At 42.6% G+C, this 18,781-nt stretch overlaps 1 protein-coding gene across 1 annotated transcript in view; it reads right to left on the bottom strand.

Moving 5' to 3' along the window:
- The window catches only part of LOC133965076 (doublecortin domain-containing protein 2-like), a 53,719-nt gene that overhangs the window by 7,704 nt on the left and 27,234 nt on the right, over positions 1–18,781 (bottom strand). Inside the window, exons 6-7 of the mRNA XM_062399472.1 lie at positions 7,664–7,718; positions 7,105–7,288 (exon numbers count right to left, since the gene is read on the bottom strand). Of these exons, the coding sequence (XP_062255456.1) occupies positions 7,105–7,288; positions 7,664–7,718 (239 nt within the window). The remainder of the gene's footprint in view (positions 1–7,104; positions 7,289–7,663; positions 7,719–18,781) is intronic.

The raw sequence follows: 18,781 nt of genomic DNA, 5'->3' as shown, positions 1-18,781 counted from the left end.
CTAGAAATGTGGGCAGGCCTCTTTCAAGCGCAAATAAACACAAGCTGATCAGTTTGGTTTCCAGGCAACTCATTTCCTGAAGTGTACCTTAAAAAGCAATTAGCATAATGCTACTTATATATCATACAGTATATAAAATACTGTATATATATATATACACATATACATTTGTAAAATATCTTGTATGCACCAAACCAGATACACAGGTCCTGTACAGTGTGGGGCCCCGTGCTCTATCAAATTGATGTGAACCACATCCTTTACATCAAGGCATAAAAAGATACCCTACATTATTTCCAGCAGTTTAGAAAAGGCCTGCTGTGTGAAGCCCTCTGCTTAGAGGGCTTTGACACTAAATCAGAGCAAAGCTGTGCTTCTCAGTGTTGCAGTCGGACAGGCCCAGTCATATTTCTACAGTTTATGGATTTAGTTAAATATTTCAATAATTCAAGGTGTTGGTCTCTATCACTCGTCTCACAGGTTCCTGAAACGTTGCCAGCCAGTATCTCCATTAGATTACCGCTTAAATCCAAATGGCTTCTGTCTATTCAGTGGAATACGAATAGATTTTGAATTTGATTCTTCTCTCTTCTAAAAAAAACACACCAACAAAAAAACATGACTGCTGCTCTTTAATGTAGTTTATTACCTGCAGCTATTCGATTAATGATCAATTAACCCAGTAGCATTTGTTATGGTTGAATAATCAATCAGTAAACCAAGGTAGACTGATAAATCCGGTTAAGGCATCGGTGAAATATTTCTCATCGATTGAAATTCGGGAAATTGCACATCCTTTGTTACATGTGCTCATGCTCTCTTTGACCCACGTGTTTGTTCAAGAACCGGCAAATTATGTAAAAATGTAACAACATTTACTCAGTGAGTCAAAGTTGTTTCTGTCACCGTTGCTCAGATCACAGCTTCACTTCAGCTGCACGTCTACCAGCTCAACCTCAGAAAAGAAACCTCCTGAAACATGCAAAGCGGGCTCCGTGAGAAGTGACAGACGCTAGGAGAAATGTGGGTCGGTGCAAGTGGCACACGTTACCCCTGCGTTAGACTTTGTATGTCATCGGCGGCACAGTTGTATGTCGCAGCCGAAAACACTTGTTAACAGATTAACGTGGCAGATTAGCGCAGCTCCCCTGCTCTTTAATCCGCTAATCCTGCATCAAAGGGTCATGAAGAACCTGTTTCTGTCGTACAGTGGAAAGAAGGGGGGGAGATGAAAGTAGACGGAGAATGAAAGAGGGAAAGATGGTCATGTTGTCTGGGATGTGGCACATGGGCTTGTGCACAAATAGTATAAGAAACAAAATCAACACTCACACACACGACTACTTTAAAAAACACTTCTCGCACTTTCTAAGAACTTGGCAAGGGAGGGGAAAAAAAACTTTCTTTGAATGTTGCCATCTCTCATCCTCCCGCCGCTTAGCCTCTTTTTGACACAGGCACACGCTTTAAGACACACAGCCTCTTTGTGTACATGTCTCCTGTCTCCCAAGGCTGTTTTGAACCCTATTTCACGCTGACAGGCTTTATAGAAACATATGCTAACAGGGCTAATTCCCCACGGCAGCATCAAATGTTATGACACCAGAGGCAGGAGGTTGATCTGGCTGGATGTCTTGTATATACGCAGACACACACACACACACACACGCACGAAGGGATGACACAGTGCACAGCGCTAACATATGCAACAACCTTCATTCCTTTCGCAATCAACTTGCAAATGAAGGCAAGAATCTTTCCTTTTTACGTTTGGAAATACGTTTTTTTTTCGGTCTTTTTGAAAATAGCTCAACTTAATTGACTTTGAATCAAAGCCCCTTCAATGGAAATAATGGGGACCGACTGCTGCAGTATTCAAACAACAGGCTATTCAGAACCCGAGGTTTTGAGATTTTGAGTGAGGTGGACGCCCTTGAGGATTCAATGCTAAACTTAACAAATAATGGATACCGATTTTGGGCTGTTCCACACGGTTGCCGAGATCGCTTGAATATTCATCCAAAGGAGAAACTTTTTTAAAAGCAGCACCTGTTGTCGTACACAGTATTGATTCTGTTGAATTCACTCCATTTGGATAATAGTTTGCTTATATTGACAGATACTGATAATTTTCTTATTCCTGCCCTTGTCTTCTCACGTCTGGACGACTGCAAGGCACTGTTTACAACCCCCAGGCAATTCAAGGCCTCAGCTAGTGGAAAACGCTGCCGTTCACATTTTAACGCCAAGCATATCTCTCCTTTATTGGCTGCCAGTTCAATTTCTGAATTATTTTAAGAATCTTTTCATAACTTTTACAGGTCAGCACGGTGGGATCACCGGTTATATCTCAGAGCCACTGACGCTGTTGTAGGTTTTAGGTGGAGGCCGGTACCTAAGGGTGACCAGACTTTTGCTATCAGGGCCCCGAGGCTCTGGAACTCGGTGCCTGAGGAAATTAGACGTGCCAACACATTACAAGTTTTTAAATCATCGCTAAAAACATTTTTTGTTTTTAACAGGAATGCTAGAATTTAACTGGGTTTAAAGGATCTTATTTGCTTTTAGTACTTTATAATCTAAAGTCATCTTTCATATTATTGAACTGACTTGTTTTGTTCTTTGCTGTTTTATTCCCATGTATTTTCTGAAGCTCTCATGTAACTATGGTAGTGTGCCCCCCTGTGTGCCGGCCTAAGTCATATACGAGTTCACAGAAATCAGTGAACGGAGCCCCCCCCCCCTCCACTTGTCCATACCTTTCTGCCTGTCCTTCACTTCTTGATGTAAAAGGCACTTTTGTTGATTTCCGAGCAGCAATTTGGCCGCAGCAAAGGGCAGAGACAAGTAAAATTCTGCTTTGATTACTCTAAATGGAGAGATTATCCAAGTGAAAGGCAATTATCCCAACCCCATCCATACCTCGTCCCTACAGTATATCCCTGTGCCTTTCTTTACTCCCAGCAATTGTGCTTTACCATTTCAGACTATTCATTATATTCACCTTTTGTTTCAACCTGTGCTCCTTTTTTTTCCCTTCTCCTCTGCTTCCTCGTAATGTTCTCCTCCCCTCAGCGTCTCAACCTTTCATTCCCTCTTCTTTAACCTTCTCTTTAATCATCACTTCTCTTTGGCTCCTGTCTCCCCCTCATCTGTCCAGACCTCTTTCCTTCCACCTTTTATTCTGCTCCCTTTCTTCCCATTCCTGCCGGTCTCTTCTCTCACTACTCTCCCCTCTCTTCTCAAGGGCCCCATTAAACTGAACTGATCACAAAGGCCCTTTAGGAAAAAGGAACGTTGATAAACATTCTATTTTGAGGTTAGCAACAGCTGCTAATTGGTTACAAACTGAACATAAGCAACACAACTGAGTGTGGTTTTTTTTTGGAAGAAAATCTAACATTGGCCAGACTGGACCAGTAATCCACCGACTCCACCCACCGTCTGTGTCTGTGTGGAACAGATGTCTCTTGAACCCTTCATCGTATCGGCTTCACATTTGACATGTGAATCGTAAATTGTCAGAGAAAGTTCAGTGCCAGGTGTGGTGCAATTTGGACACACAGCTCGTTCAGTGTTAATAAAGTATAATAAGTATTGAATACACAAGCCACCAGCGCTCTGTAGCAGTCAACGTGTGTGAGTTGAACATGTCTTCTTCTATGTCCTCAAATAAACTACAGCATGTTTGACCAATTGGGTCAAACCAAGGGTCAAAACAGATAAACCTGATAGGCCATATTTGATTTTTTTCTACATTATCTTATTGAACTGAGACACATACGGATGCACATCTCTGTCATGGCAACAACATTCACATAATCACATGCTGTGTGTCAATTTGTCTTCAGAGTAAAAGCACCATGTTAGTTTTGCTGCTGCAATGCTTTACATTAAGCGAAAATTACAGAGCATTTATTTTGAAAAGTGATGAAGTAAGAATAGTCACAGATTGTCACTACACACGTAAACAGTAATCAAGTAAACTAATTTAAGGAAAGACTTTGACAATCAAATCGTCAGTGCAGATAAACCAGGTAGGATGAACACAAGGTTGTCTTACTTCATCATAAACCATAAAAAGCTCTGCACACAACGTCCAGCACATAAACAATACAAATTTTGACAGTTTGAGGTAGTGAGTCACTAATGACAAGGGATAATTGTCAAGTAGCACCAGAGCATTCACACAGGACCGTTCGAATCAGGCAGGTTCAGAACGGGCAGTGCACTAAACTACTTTAAAAAGGAGCTGATACAAGAGCATGACTCTGTTGTGTGAAGCGGACAACAGGCAATATGTCTTGTTGGTTAAGTCTTTTAAGCCAAATGTCTTTGTGATAGTAAGTTCAAATTCATTCCATGACCTTTGCTGCATGACTTGCCGCACTGCCTCCCCCTTGTCTCTGCTGTCACTAACCGCTGTGTTCACTCTAATGAAGCAGAAAAGTCAGAGGCTTTACAATACACCAGACAGAAACCGCTGTAGTCATCCTCCGACTGGCTCCCAGCAGCTGATAGACAGTGAATAATGGGGACTGGTGTACCGGCACACATACACACCCACGCACATGCACAAAAAAAAAAACGAACCTCACAACAGAGTCAGCGCAGAACAGCGGGCGGATCTCAAGTTACTGGGTCATTCTGTCTCATTTTTCTTTTTGTCTTCTTCTTCTCTCTTTCTCTCTCCTAGCTCTCTTTACATCTATCGCCCCTCTCTCACAATTACATTTATAATGACACATTTCAAATGACTTTTGAAATAATATTTTTGTGTTTGGTCCAATGTTCCATCGCGCCAGGGATCAGAAGTGTGGGTTACATACTGTGTTCTTTCCACACTACCTGCACGTCAGCCAACTTTTCTTTGGCTGTGATCTTTCCTGGCAGCAGATCGGGGATGTGTTTACCTCATACCCAAACAGGGCAGGATTTCCCCGAGGGGAAAATAACACTGAGAACATGGCGGCTCTGCTGTGAATCACCAAATAAAGTTGATCAGAACGCCACGATCCTACTTTGAAGCTAGTGTATACAAACAAGACCAAAACACACTACCTGCCCTTGGAATGCTGAGGGGAATTACAACCAATTTAGAACCAAGCAGCTATGATATTAGCTCATACTTTAAGAAAGATAAATGGACAAATAACAACTAAGCATATATATATTTTATATAGAAAAAGCAATGAACAAAAAAAGAGCTGTGAAAACTACGATACCGTAAATGAAGTCTGTTCAGCACCATGGACAGAGACAGACTGACGGCCAAACAGAGACTTAAAGCCAAGAGATGAAAAGAGGAGGAAAAAGTCAAATATTGTCTCCTTGTGAACATGACAGCTTTTACACAGAAGACTTTATAGGTCAAACAGTGGAGAGTGCATGAGAATGTGATATGCTCTCTCTAAGCCGTTCAAACGATCTTGTCTGATGCCTGATCTTGTTTTCCGAGCTGTCTGTCTGTTAATTCAATCTCTGGTCAATGTCGCCCAAGGGGACCAATAACGCGACGTTGTTTTCTGTGCATATAACATGACATGCCGCAAAGTCTGATGTATGGAGGATAATTGAGGGTGACATGATGTATTTTCGACGCACACTCACAGACACACACAGACAAAGATTCCTTGAACCTCCTATTTTTGATGCAAACTGCCAGATCCCCTGAACCACAGACACAGTCCCCCGCGCTCCTTTTGGGCTTCTGCCGTCAACTCTCCTGCCGGAGGAGAAAGGAGGCCACATCTATCACGAGCCGCGCGATGATGTCATGCGGTCCGCACAGCAGCAGGACTTTCAATAAGGTCAGACGCAATCTGCAGAAAATCCAACTCCCTTCTCCTATAGATTTTGCATCAAACATTACCTCTCCCATCGTTATTATATTGTTGTACAATACAAACACCATTCACGGAGAATGTATGTTTTGCTCCCGTACCAGCTGAACACCACGATGGCAGGAGGAGTACAAGTAGCAAATAAGCACAAAAGTAAAGAGTTTTCAGCTGGATGTGAAAACACATTGATCACTAGCCCAGAAGGTGACGTAATGTGTTTCTTGTAATAGTGGGTAATGTCATCATACAAGACCTACTTTCAATATTTCCGACTGGAGTTTGTGCAGCGCAACAGCGCCACTGTGTGGGCATTTAAGAAGGCAGCAGGTTACATAAGATTTCAAAGCGCATGCATTACATCATGTCTCTATAGTTTCTAATCCTGTCGGTTCTACAGCCCTGTTTGGGCCGCATGCTTTCGGAATTATTTATGACAAAAGACAATTCAGACATACAGACATTATAACCGGGGAGCAAATTACTACAGTGTGTGTCAGTGTCATGTTGTCGTTGTTGTGTTGCAGGGAAAATGCTTTTTTTTAAGCCTTACACTCATCTTCTGAAATTGCACGAGCACATGCAATCACACTTGTATGCACACGCCCACCTGGATATTCAATTCATCATGGATTCATAAACAGCCACGCACCCACACACGCACATGCACACACGCACACACACGCACACACATGCACAGACACGCACAGACGCACACACACTCATTGATCTCTCTATAGTTGTGAGGACACTTGATTTTTTTAAATGTCAGCACATCACATCCAAGCCTATTTCATCCGTCTGTGTGGTGACAGAAAAGGAGCTGCAGAAAGTACAAGTAATCGTTAGGAATGATTTCTGTATTGATATGGAATATAATTGTTATGTGAATATACATATTTGCCAGCTAATTAAACCAGAGCTCTTTAGAGAAATGCACCAGTGCAGTTGTATTGTGTTATGTCTGTCGTCTATTTGTTATTTTTCCTCTAATTTCTGTCTTTTATGAGCTATAATGTAATTTCCTGATATCTCCCATGCCAATAAGGCTCGTTCACTATGCGCTTCTTCTCACCCTGATGACGTCAGCGTGCTGCAACACAAAGATGGATTTTTTTCTTTGCCAACGCAACCACACTAAAATGGTTTAACATTATGGAATTTCTTTTCCACATATTCTTCCAAACAGACACATTTCAGTTTTTGCTTATCTATCCCAGTGTTTTTTTGTTCAACGACTCTGCATACACTGATCTTAAATTACCGTTGTCAGAGACGGTGAGGGTCATGCTCTGTCCGCTCCTCTTCTTCCTGAGAGAGAAGAGTCTGGCTTGAGAGATTTCTCTGACGATGGACGACAGGTGTTCCTTGCTGTTTCCATTGTGGCCCGGAGGGGACGCCTTGAAATCTCCATCTCTGCTATCACTGCACCGGACTATGGACTTGCTCTGGGAAAAGTGGAAGTCTAGTCAGTTGATGAATGACAAATAAAGAGTTATGCATATTATGGAAATTAAACAGCGGCTGCACAAAATATCAGGAGCCACCTCCCTTTGAGATTAAAAGGTTTTCTGGTTAATGTTTCTACATCTGTTTATGTAAAACTCTTAAGTGAGGCGTTAACAAATCTGAACTGGCCAGAGCTGGGGAAGTGTGTTTCTATCTTTCTTTTCAACCCCTCATTATCTGAAAACAGTAAACTCTGGTCTTGTTTGTGAACTACAGCTCCACCCCGTTAAAAAAATGTGTGAGGGAATATTGCTCAATTTAAAAGGCTTTGTTAATGATCTAAATAATCTCTGCAAAATGAAAGCAGTTCTTACGTTTCCATTTTGCTTGGAGAATCTGTAGATAGGTGGGAGAGAGTAAGCTTTCACTCTGTGGACAAAACAGACAAAACATATGTGACAAATTCCTCTCTACGACGTAGAATCATGAACACATGCACCTTGGGTCTGCTTCATAAATACCAGTGCAAATATAATTGAAAACTAGGGCTACGTTGTAGCACTTGCGGGCCCGAGCACCCGCACGTTGAAGCCTGTTGCGGTCGGTGGAGAGAGCGATCGATGACCAAGCGCACATCATCGATCGAGCATGCACTTCTCCACTTTGCATGCGTTTTGCGCTCTGCGGCAGTAGGTTTGCCAGTAGGTGGCGCCATCACTATTATTACGCACAGACATATATATCTGTTCATGTAGGCGCTCTGATGTAGCGTGAGCAATTTTGTGTCAATTGGACAATGTTTCCGCAACTTAATTTTCACACTGATCAATAGGTGGCGCTATGATCCTGAACTAATATTCATATATGGAGCTGTTCTATTCAGGATTGTGATCATAGGTCAGTAGTTTGGAGCTGGTTGGATAATGCAGAGTGGATTAACAAAGTACTTCCTGTTTCCTGGCGAATCAGTAGGTGGCGCTATGACACTGAGGAAATATTGACACATAGAGCTGTTCAGGCTTGGACTCTGACCATGTGACAGAAGTTTTGTAGTGATAGGACAATGCACAGTGGAGTTATGATAACATCGTGTCCTTTGGCGAAGGAAAATCCTTCGCCGCACATCAATGTTTACACGGTTTGAGGAAACGTCACAATTCTGACCATGATCTAATGACTTGACTGATCTTATTTGAGCTGTATATTGTAAATCAGCCAGGAGCAGTTCATCAAAGTATAAAACATGTCACTTCCTGTAGCCACCAGGGGGCGCTGTAATTTCAAGTCATAATTTCTGTGTAGATGTCATCAGGATGGCACCCTTGTCTTACATGTCTAGTTTGGACTCGATTGGACAATGTATGTCCGAGATACAGAACCTCGTGTTTTGATGGCGTTTAATCAAACTCAAGACGCCACGCCACGGTCACACGGTGTGACGAAAGGTCAATCTCTTAATCACTTTTTATCTCCATCTTGTTGTGATGGCACTGATCTTAATTTGAAGTTAATCTGATGAAAGCCCTGGGACAAGTGCATCAAGTAAAAATGTGGAATATGGAAAAAAAATGGCCACTTAATCCAAAATGGCGGCCTCCCTGTTTGGTCAAGCATACCTATCCAAGATATTTTTTTGTTTGTTATGAAACGACACATGTCCCGATAGATTTGTATAAATGTCAGCCATCGTAGTGCCGGGGTTGCCCTATAGGGGGCGCTGGTCAGTTTTTTTGCCACGCCCATTTCTTAAAACCATATGAATATCTTCAGGGGGGGGCTGTTGTTACACACATGTAGTTTGAGAGAGATAGAATCATGAACACTGACGTTACAGCAATTTCGTGTTTCACGGCGAGTTGATGAACTTTAATGCCACGCCATTCATATGGCGTTTGACGAAAAGTCACGGTAATCTTATGTCTTCATTGTCAATGTCTTGGGACCCATTTGATACAGTTTGACATGGTTGAGGTCAGTGGATGAGGAGGAATTCATCCAAGTGTAAGACAAGCAAAAAACAAGACATTTCCTGTTGCCACCAGGGGGCGCTGCGGTTTTAAGTCATCATTTATGCATAGATGTCATCAGGCGGGGACTATTGTCTTACATGTCTAGTTTGGACTTGATTGGAACATGTATGTCCGAGATACAGATGCCCGTGTTTTGATGGCGTGTAACCAATTTTTAACGCCATGCCACGGTCACACGGTGTGATAAAAAAAAAATCCCTCAATCATTTTTTATCTCCATCTTGTTGTGATGACACTCATCTGAATTTGAAGTTGATCTGATGAAAGCCCTGGGACAAGTACGTAAAAGTAAAAATGTGGGATATTGCCAAAATGGCCACTAAAAGCAAAATGGCGGACTTCCTGTTGTGTTTTTCATAATGCTCCATGAGACTTTTTTTCATGACTGGTCACGATACACCTATATCCAGATTTTGATGAAAATCTGTTATGTGGAAACCTAGGGGCTGGTTCCAGGGGGCGCTGTAGAGCCATTTTGCCACGCCCAATTCCAATTACTCCAGAATACTAAAATATCCGCAGACCTTGAATTTCCTGCAAAGTTTCATAACTTTTTGAGCATGTCTAGACCCTGAAAAAGCCCCCCAAAGGGAAATAATAATAACTAGGGCTACGTTGTAGCACTTGCGGGCCCGAGCACCCGCACGTTGAAGCCTGTTGCGGTCGGTGGAGAGAGCGATCGATGACCAAGCGCACATCATCGATCGAGCATGCACTTCTCCACATTGCATGCGTTTTGCGCTCTGCGGCAGTAGGTTTGCCAGTAGGTGGCGCCATCACTATTATTACGCATAGACATTTATATCTGTTCATGTAGGCGCTCTGATGTAGCGTGAGCAATTTTGTGTCAATTGGACAATGTTAACACAACTTAATTTTCACACTGATCAGTAGGTGGCGCTATGACCCTGAACTAATATTTATATGTGGAGCTGTTCAGATCAGTATTGTGATCATAGGTCAGTAGTTTGGAGCCGGTTGGATAATGCAGAGTGGATTAACAAAGTACTTCCTGTTTCCTGGTGAATCAGTAGGTGGCGCTATGACACTGAGGAAAAATTGACACATAGAGCTGTTCAGGCTTGTACTCTTATCATGTGACAGAAGTTTGGTAGTGATAGGACAATGCACAGTGTAATTATGAAAGCATCGTGTCCTTTGGCGAAGGATGATCCTTCGCCAAACATCAATGTTTACATGGTTTGAGGAAATGTCACAATTCTGACCTTGATTCAATGACTTGACTGAGTTCATTTGAGCTGTATATCTTAAAGCAGCCAGGAGCAGTTCATCAAAGTATAAAACATGTCACTTCCTGTAGCCACCAGGGGGCGCTGTAATTTCAAGTCATAATTTCTGTGTAGATGTCATCAGGATGGCACCCTTGTCTTGCATGTCTAGTTTGGACTCGATTGGACAATGTATGTCCGAGATACAGAACCTCGTGTTTTGATGGCGTTTAATCAAACTCAAGACGCCACGCCACGGTCACACGGTGTGACGAAAGGTCAATCTCTTAATCACTTTTTATCTCCATCTTGTTGTGATGGCACTGATCTTAATTTGAAGTTAATCTGATGAAAGCCCTGGGACAAGTGCATCAAGTAAAAATGTGGAATATGGAAAAAAAATGGCCACTTAATCCAAAATGGCGGCCTCCCTGTTTGGTCAAGCATACCTATCAAAGATATTTTTTTGTTTGTTATGAAATGACACATGTCCCGATAGATTTGTATAAATGTCGGCCATCGTAGTATCGGGGTTGCCCTATAGGGGGCGCTGGTCAGTTTTTTTGCCACGCCCATTTCTTAAAACCATATGAATATCTTCAGGGGGGGGCTGTTGTTACACACATGTAGTTTGAGAGAGATAGAATCATGAACACTGAAGTTACAGCAATTTCGTGTTTCACGGCGAGTTGATGAACTTTAATGCCACGCCATTCATATGGCGTTTGACGAAAAGTCACGGTAATCTTATGTCTTCATTGTCAATGTCTTGGGACCCATTTGATACAGTTTGACATGGTTGAGGTCAGTGGATGAGGAGAAATTCATCCAAGTGTAAGACAAGCAAAAAACAAGACATTTCCTGTTGCCACCAGGGGGCGCTGCGGTTTTAAGTCATCATTTATGCATAGATGTCATCAGGCGGGGACTATTGTCTTACATGTCTAGTTTGGACTTGATTGGAACATGTATGTCCGAGATACAGATGCCCGTGTTTTGATGGCGTGTAACCAATTTTTAACGCCATGCCACGGTCACACGGTGTGATAAAAAAAAAATCCCTCAATCATTTTTTATCTCCATCTTGTTGTGATGACACTCATCTGAATTTGAAGTTGATCTGATGAAAGCCCTGGGACAAGTACGTAAAAGTAAAAATGTGGGATATTGCCAAAATGGCCACTAAAAGCAAAATGGCGGACTTCCTGTTGCGTTTTTCATAATGCTCCATGAGACTTTTTTTCATGACTGGTCACGATACACCTATATCCAGATTTTGATGAAAATCCGTTATGTGGAAACCTAGGGGCTGGTTCCAGGGGGCGCTGTTGAGCCATTTTGCCACGCCCAATTCCAATTACTCCAGAATACTAAAATATCCGCAGACCTTGAATTTCCTGCAAAGTTTCATAACTTTTTGAGCATGTCTAGACCCTGAAAAAGCCCCCCAAAGGGAAATAATAATAATAATAATAATAAAAATCCTTACAGATTCAATAGGGCCTCTCACCATTCGGTGCTCGGGCCCTAACTAGGGCTACGTTGTAGCACTTGCGGGCCCGAGCACCCGCACGTTGAAGCCTGTTGCGGTCGGTGGAGAGAGCGATCGATGACCAAGCGCACATCATCGATCGAGCATGCACTTCTCCACGTTGCATGCGTTTTGCGCTCTGCGGCAGTAGGTTTGCCAGTAGGTGGCGCCATCACTATTATTACGCACAGACATATATATCTGTTCATGTAGGCGCTCTGATGTAGCGTGAGCAATTTTGTGTCAATTGGACAATGTTTCCGCAACTTAATTTTCACACTGATCAGTAGGTGGCGCTATGACCCTGAACTAATATTTATATGTGGAGCTGTTCAGATCAGTATTGTGATCATAGGTCAGTAGTTTGGAGCCGGTTGGATAATGCAGAGTGGATTAACAAAGTACTTCCTGTTTCCTGGCGAATCAGTAGGTGGCGCTATGACACTGAGGAAATATTGACACATAGAGCTGTTCAGGCTTGGACTCTGACCATGTGACAGAAGTTTGGTAGTGATAGGACAATGCACAGTGGAGTTATGATAACATCGTGTCCTTTGGCGAAGGAAAATCCTTCGCCGCACATCAATGTTTACACGGTTTGAGGAAACGTCACAATTCTGACCATGATCTAATGACTTGACTGATCTGATTTGAGCTGTATATTGTAAATCAGCCAGGAGCAGTTCATCAAAGTATAAAACATGTCACTTCCTGTAGCCACCAGGGGGCGCTGTAATTTCAAGTCATAATTTCTGTGTAGATGTCATCAGGATGGCACCCTTGTCTTACATGTCTAGTTTGGACTCGATTGGACAATGTATGTCCGAGATACAGAACCTCGTGTTTTGATGGCGTTTAATCAAACTCAAGACGCCACGCCACGGTCACACGGTGTGACGAAATGTCAATCTCTTAATCACTTTTTATCTCCATCTTGTTGTGATGGCACTGATCTTAATTTGAAGTTAATCTGATGAAAGCCCTGGGACAAGTGCATCAAGTAAAAATGTGGAATATGGAAAAAAAATGGCCACTTAATCCAAAATGGCGGCCTCTCTGTTTGGTCAAGCATACCTATCCAAGATATTTTTTTGTTTGTTATGAAACGACACATGTCCCGATAGATTTGTATAAATGTCGGCCATCGTAGTGCCGGGGTTGCCCTATAGGGGGCGCTGGTCAGTTTTTTTGCCACGCCCATTTCTTAAAACCATATGAATATCTTCAGGGGGGGGCTGTTGTTACACACATGTAGTTTGAGAGAGATAGAATCATGAACACTGAAGTTACAGCAATTTCGTGTTTCACGGCGAGTTGATGAACTTTAATGCCATGCCATTCATATGGCGTTTGACGAAAAGTCACGGTAATCTTATGTCTTCATTGTCAATGTCTTGGGACCCATTTGATACAGTTTGACATGGTTGAGGTCAGTGGATGAGGAGAAATTCATCCAAGTGTAAGACAAGCAAAAAACAAGACATTTCCTGTTGCCACCAGGGGGCGCTGCGGTTTTAAGTCATCATTTATGCATAGATGTCATCAGGCGGGGACTATTGTCTTACATGTCTAGTTTGGACTTGATTGGAACATGTATGTCCGAGATACAGATGCCCGTGTTTTGATGGCGTGTAACCAATTTTTAACGCCATGCCACGGTCACACGGTGTGATAAAAAAAAAATCCCTCAATCATTTTTTATCTCCATCTTGTTGTGATGACACTCATCTGAATTTGAAGTTGATCTGATGAAAGCCCTGGGACAAGTACGTAAAAGTAAAAATGTGGGATATTGCCAAAATGGCCACTAAAAGCAAAATGGCGGACTTCCTGTTGCGTTTTTCATAATGCTCCATGAGACTTTTTTTCATGACTGGTCACGATACACCTATATCCAGATTTTGATGAAAATCCGTTATGTGGAAACCTAGGGGCTGGTTCCAGGGGGCGCTGTAGAGCCATTTTGCCACGCCCAATTCCAATTACTCCAGAATACTAAAATATCCGCAGACCTTGAATTTCCTGCAAAGTTTCATAACTTTTTGAGCATGTCTAGACCCTGAAAAAGCCCCCCAAAGGGAAATAATAATAATAATAATAATAATAATAACTAGGGCTACGTTGTAGCACTTGCGGGCCCGAGCACCCGCACGTTGAAGCCTGTTGCGGTCGGTGGAGAGAGCGATCGATGACCAAGCGCACATCATCGATCGAGCATGCACTTCTCCACGTTGCATGCGTTTTGCGCTCTGCGGCAGTAGGTTTGCCAGTAGGTGGCGCCATCACTATTATTACGCACAGACATATATATCTGTTCATGTAGGCGCTCTGATGTAGCGTGAGCAATTTTGTGTCAATTGGACAATGTTAACACAACTTAATTTTCACACTGATCAGTAGGTGGCGCTATGACCCTGAACTAATATTTATATGTGGAGCTGTTCAGATCATTATTGTGATCATAGGTAAGTAGTTTGGAGCCGGTTGGATAATGCAGAGTGGATTAACAAAGTACTTCCTGTTTCCTGGCGAATCAGTAGGTGGCGCTATGACACTGAGGAAATATTGACACATAGAGCTGTTCAGGCTTGGACTCTGACCATGTGACAGAAGTTTTGTAGTGATAGGACAATGCACAGTGGAGTTATGATAACATCTTGTCCTTTGGCGAAGGAAAATCCTTCGCCGCACATCAATGTTTACACGGTTTGAGGAAACGTCACAATTCTGACCATGATCTAATGACTTGACTGATCTGATTTGAGCTGTATATTGTAAATCAGCCAGGAGCAGTTCATCAAAGTATAAAACATGTCACTTCCTGTAGCCACCAGGGGGCACTGTAATTTCAAGTCATAATTTCTGTGTAGATGTCATCAGGATGGCACCCTTGTCTTACATGTCTAGTTTGGACTCGATTGGACAATGTATGTCCGAGATACAGAACCTCGTGTTTTGATGGCGTTTAATCAAACTCAAGACGCCACGCCACGGTCACACGGTGTGACGAAAGGTCAATCTCTTAATCACTTTTTATCTCCATCTTGTTGTGATGGCACTGATCTTAATTTGAAGTTAATCTGATGAAAGCCCTGGGACAAGTGCATCAAGTAAAAATGTGGAATATGGAAAAAAAATGGCCACTTAATCCAAAATGGCGGCCTCCCTGTTTGGTCAAGCATACCTATCCAAGATATTTTTTTGTTTGTTATGAAACGACACATGTCCCGATAGATTTGTATAAATGTCGGCCATCGTAGTGCCGGGGTTGCCCTATAGGGGGCGCTGGTCAGTTTTTTTGCCACGCCCATTTCTTAAAACCATATGAATATCTTCAGGGGGGGGCTGTTGTTACACACATGTAGTTTGAGAGAGATAGAATCATGAACACTGAAGTTACAGCAATTTCGTGTTTCACGGCGAGTTGATGAACTTTAATGCCACGCCATTCATATGGCGTTTGACGAAAAGTCACGGTAATCTTATGTCTTCGTTGTCAATGTCTTGGGACCCATTTGATACAGTTTGACATGGTTGAGGTCAGTGGATGAGGAGAAATTCATCCAAGTGTAAGACAAGCAAAAAACAAGACATTTCCTGTTGCCACCAGGGGGCGCTGCGGTTTTAAGTCATCATTTATGCATAGATGTCATCAGGCGGGGACTATTGTCTTACATGTCTAGTTTGGACTTGATTGGAACATGTATGTCCGAGATACAGATGCCCGTGTTTTGATGGCGTGTAACCAATTTTTAACGCCATGCCACGGTCACACGGTGTGATAAAAAAAAAATCCCTCAATCATTTTTTATCTCCATCTTGTTGTGATGACACTCATCTGAATTTGAAGTTGATCTGATGAAAGCCCTGGGACAAGTACGTAAAAGTAAAAATGTGGGATATTGCCAAAATGGCCACTAAAAGCAAAATGGCGGACTTCCTGTTGCGTTTTTCATAATGCTCCATGAGACTTTTTTTCATGACTGGTCACGATACACCTATATCCAGATTTTGATGAAAATCCGTTATGTGGAAACCTAGGGGCTGGTTCCAGGGGGCGCTGTAGAGCCATTTTGCCACACCCAATTCCAATTACTCCAGAATACTAAAATATCCGCAGACCTTGAATTTCCTGCAAAGTTTCATAACTTTTTGAGCATGTCTAGACCCTGAAAAAGCCCCCCAAAGGGAAATAATAATAATAATAATAATAATAATAATAATAATAATAAAAATCCTTACAGATTCAATAGGGCCTCTCACCATTCGGTGCTCGGGCCCTAATAATAATAATAAAAATCCTTACAGATTCAATAGGGCCTCTCACCATTCGGTGCTCGGGCCCTAATAACTAGGGCTACGTTGTAGCACTTGCGGGCCCGAGCACCCGCACGTTGAAGCCTGTTGCGGTCGGTGGAGAGAGCGATCGATGACCAAGCGCACATCATCGATCGAGCATGCACTTCTCCACGTTGCATGCGTTTTGCGCTCTGCGGCAGTAGGTTTGCCAGTAGGTGGCGCCATCACTATTATTACGCACAGACATATATATCTGTTCATGTAGGCGCTCTGATGTAGCGTGAGCAATTTTGTGTCAATTGGACAATGTTAACACAACTTAATTTTCACACTGATCAGTAGGTGGCGCTATGACCCTGAACTAATATTTATATGTGGAGCTGTTCAGATCAGTATTGTGATCATAGGTCAGTAGTTTGGAGCCGGTTGGATAATGCAGAGTGGATTAACAAAGTACTTCCTGTTTCCTGGCGAATCAGTAGGTGGCGCTATGACACTGAGGAAATATTGACACATAGAGCTGTTCAGGCTTGGACTCTGAACATGTGACAGAAGTTTTGTAGTGATAGGACAATGCACAGTGGAGTTATGATAACATCGTGTCCTTTGGCGAAGGAAAATCCTTCGCCGCACATCAATGTTTACACGGTTTGAGGAAACGTCACAATGCTGACCATGATCTAATGACTTGACTGATCTGATTTGAGCTGTATATTGTAAATCAGCCAGGAGCAGTTCATCAAAGTATAAAACATGTCACTTCCTGTAGCCACCAGGGGGCGCTGTAATTTCAAGTCATAATTTCTGTGTAGATGTCATCAGGATGGCACCCTTGTCTTACATGTCTAGTTTGGACTCGATTGGACAATGTATGTCCGAGATACAGAACCTCGTGTTTTGATGGCGTTTAATCAAACTCAAGACGCCACGCCACGGTCACACGGTGTGACGAAAGGTCAATCTCTTAATCACTTTTTATCTCCATCTTGTTGTGATGGCACTGATCTTAATTTGAAGTTAATCTGATGAAAGCCCTGGGACAAGTGCATCAAGTAAAAATGTGGAATATGGAAAAAAAATGGCCACTTAATCCAAAATGGCGGCCTCCCTGTTTGGTCAAGCATACCTATCCAAGATATTTTTTTGTTTGTTATGAAACGACACATGTCCCGATAGATTTGTATAAATGTCGGCCATCGTAGTGCCGGGGTTGCCCTATAGGGGGCGCTGGTCAGTTTTTTTGCCACGCCCATTTCTTAAAACCATATGAATATCTTCAGGGGGGGCTGTTGTTACACACATGTAGTTTGAGAGAGATAGAATCATGAACACTGAAGTTACAGCAATTTCGTGTTTCACGGCGAGTTGATGAACTTTAATGCCACGCCATTCATATGGCGTTTGACGAAAAGTCACGGTAATCTTATGTCTTCATTGTCAATGTCTTGGGACCCATTTGATACAGTTTGACATGGTTGAGGTCAGTGGATGAGGAGAAATTCATCCAAGTGTAAGACAAGCAAAAAACAAGACATTTCCTGTTGCCACCAGGGGGCGCTGCGGTTTTAAGTCATCATTTATGCATAGATGTCATCAGGCGGGGACTATTGTCTTACATGTCTAGTTTGGACTTGATTGGAACATGTATGTCCGAGATACAGATGCCCGTGTTTTGATGGCGTGTAACCAATTTTTAACGCCATGCCACGGTCACACGGTGTGATAAAAAAAAAATCCCTCAATCATTTTTTATCTCCATCTTGTTGTGATGACACTCATCTGAATTTGAAGTTGATCTGATGAAAGCCCTGGGACAAGTACGTAAAAGTAAAAATGTGGGATATTGCCAAAATGGCCACTAAAAGCAAAATGGCGGACTTCCTGTTGCGTTTTTCATAATGCTCCATGAGACTTTTTTTCATGACTGGTCACGATACACCTATATCCAGATTTTGATGAAAATCCGTTATGTGGAAACCTAGGGGCTGGTTCCAGGGGGCGCTGTAGAGCCATTTTGCCACGCCCAATTCCAATTACTCCAGAATACTAAAATATCCGCAGACCTTGAATTTCCTGCAAAGTTTCATAACTTTTTGAGCATGTCTAGACCCTGAAAAAGCCCCCCAAAGGGAAATAATAATAATAACTAGGGCTACGTTGTAGCACTTGCGGGCCCGAGCACCCGCACGTTGAAGCCTGTTGCGGTCGGTGGAGAGAGCGATCGATGAGCAAGCGCACATCATCGATCGAGCATGCACTTCTCCACGTTGCATGCGTTTTGCGCTCTGCGGCAGTAGGTTTGCCAGTAGGTGGCGCCATCACTATTATTACGCACAGACATATATATCTGTTCATGTAGGCGCTCTGATGTAGCGTGAGAAATTTTGTGTCAATTGGACAATG

This window comes from Platichthys flesus, chromosome 11 (genome assembly GCF_949316205.1).
Source record: "Platichthys flesus chromosome 11, fPlaFle2.1, whole genome shotgun sequence".
Classification (NCBI taxonomy): Eukaryota; Metazoa; Chordata; class Actinopteri; order Pleuronectiformes; family Pleuronectidae; genus Platichthys; species Platichthys flesus.
Note: the sequence above shows the minus strand (reverse complement) of the source record. Positions and strands in the feature narration are given on the sequence as shown.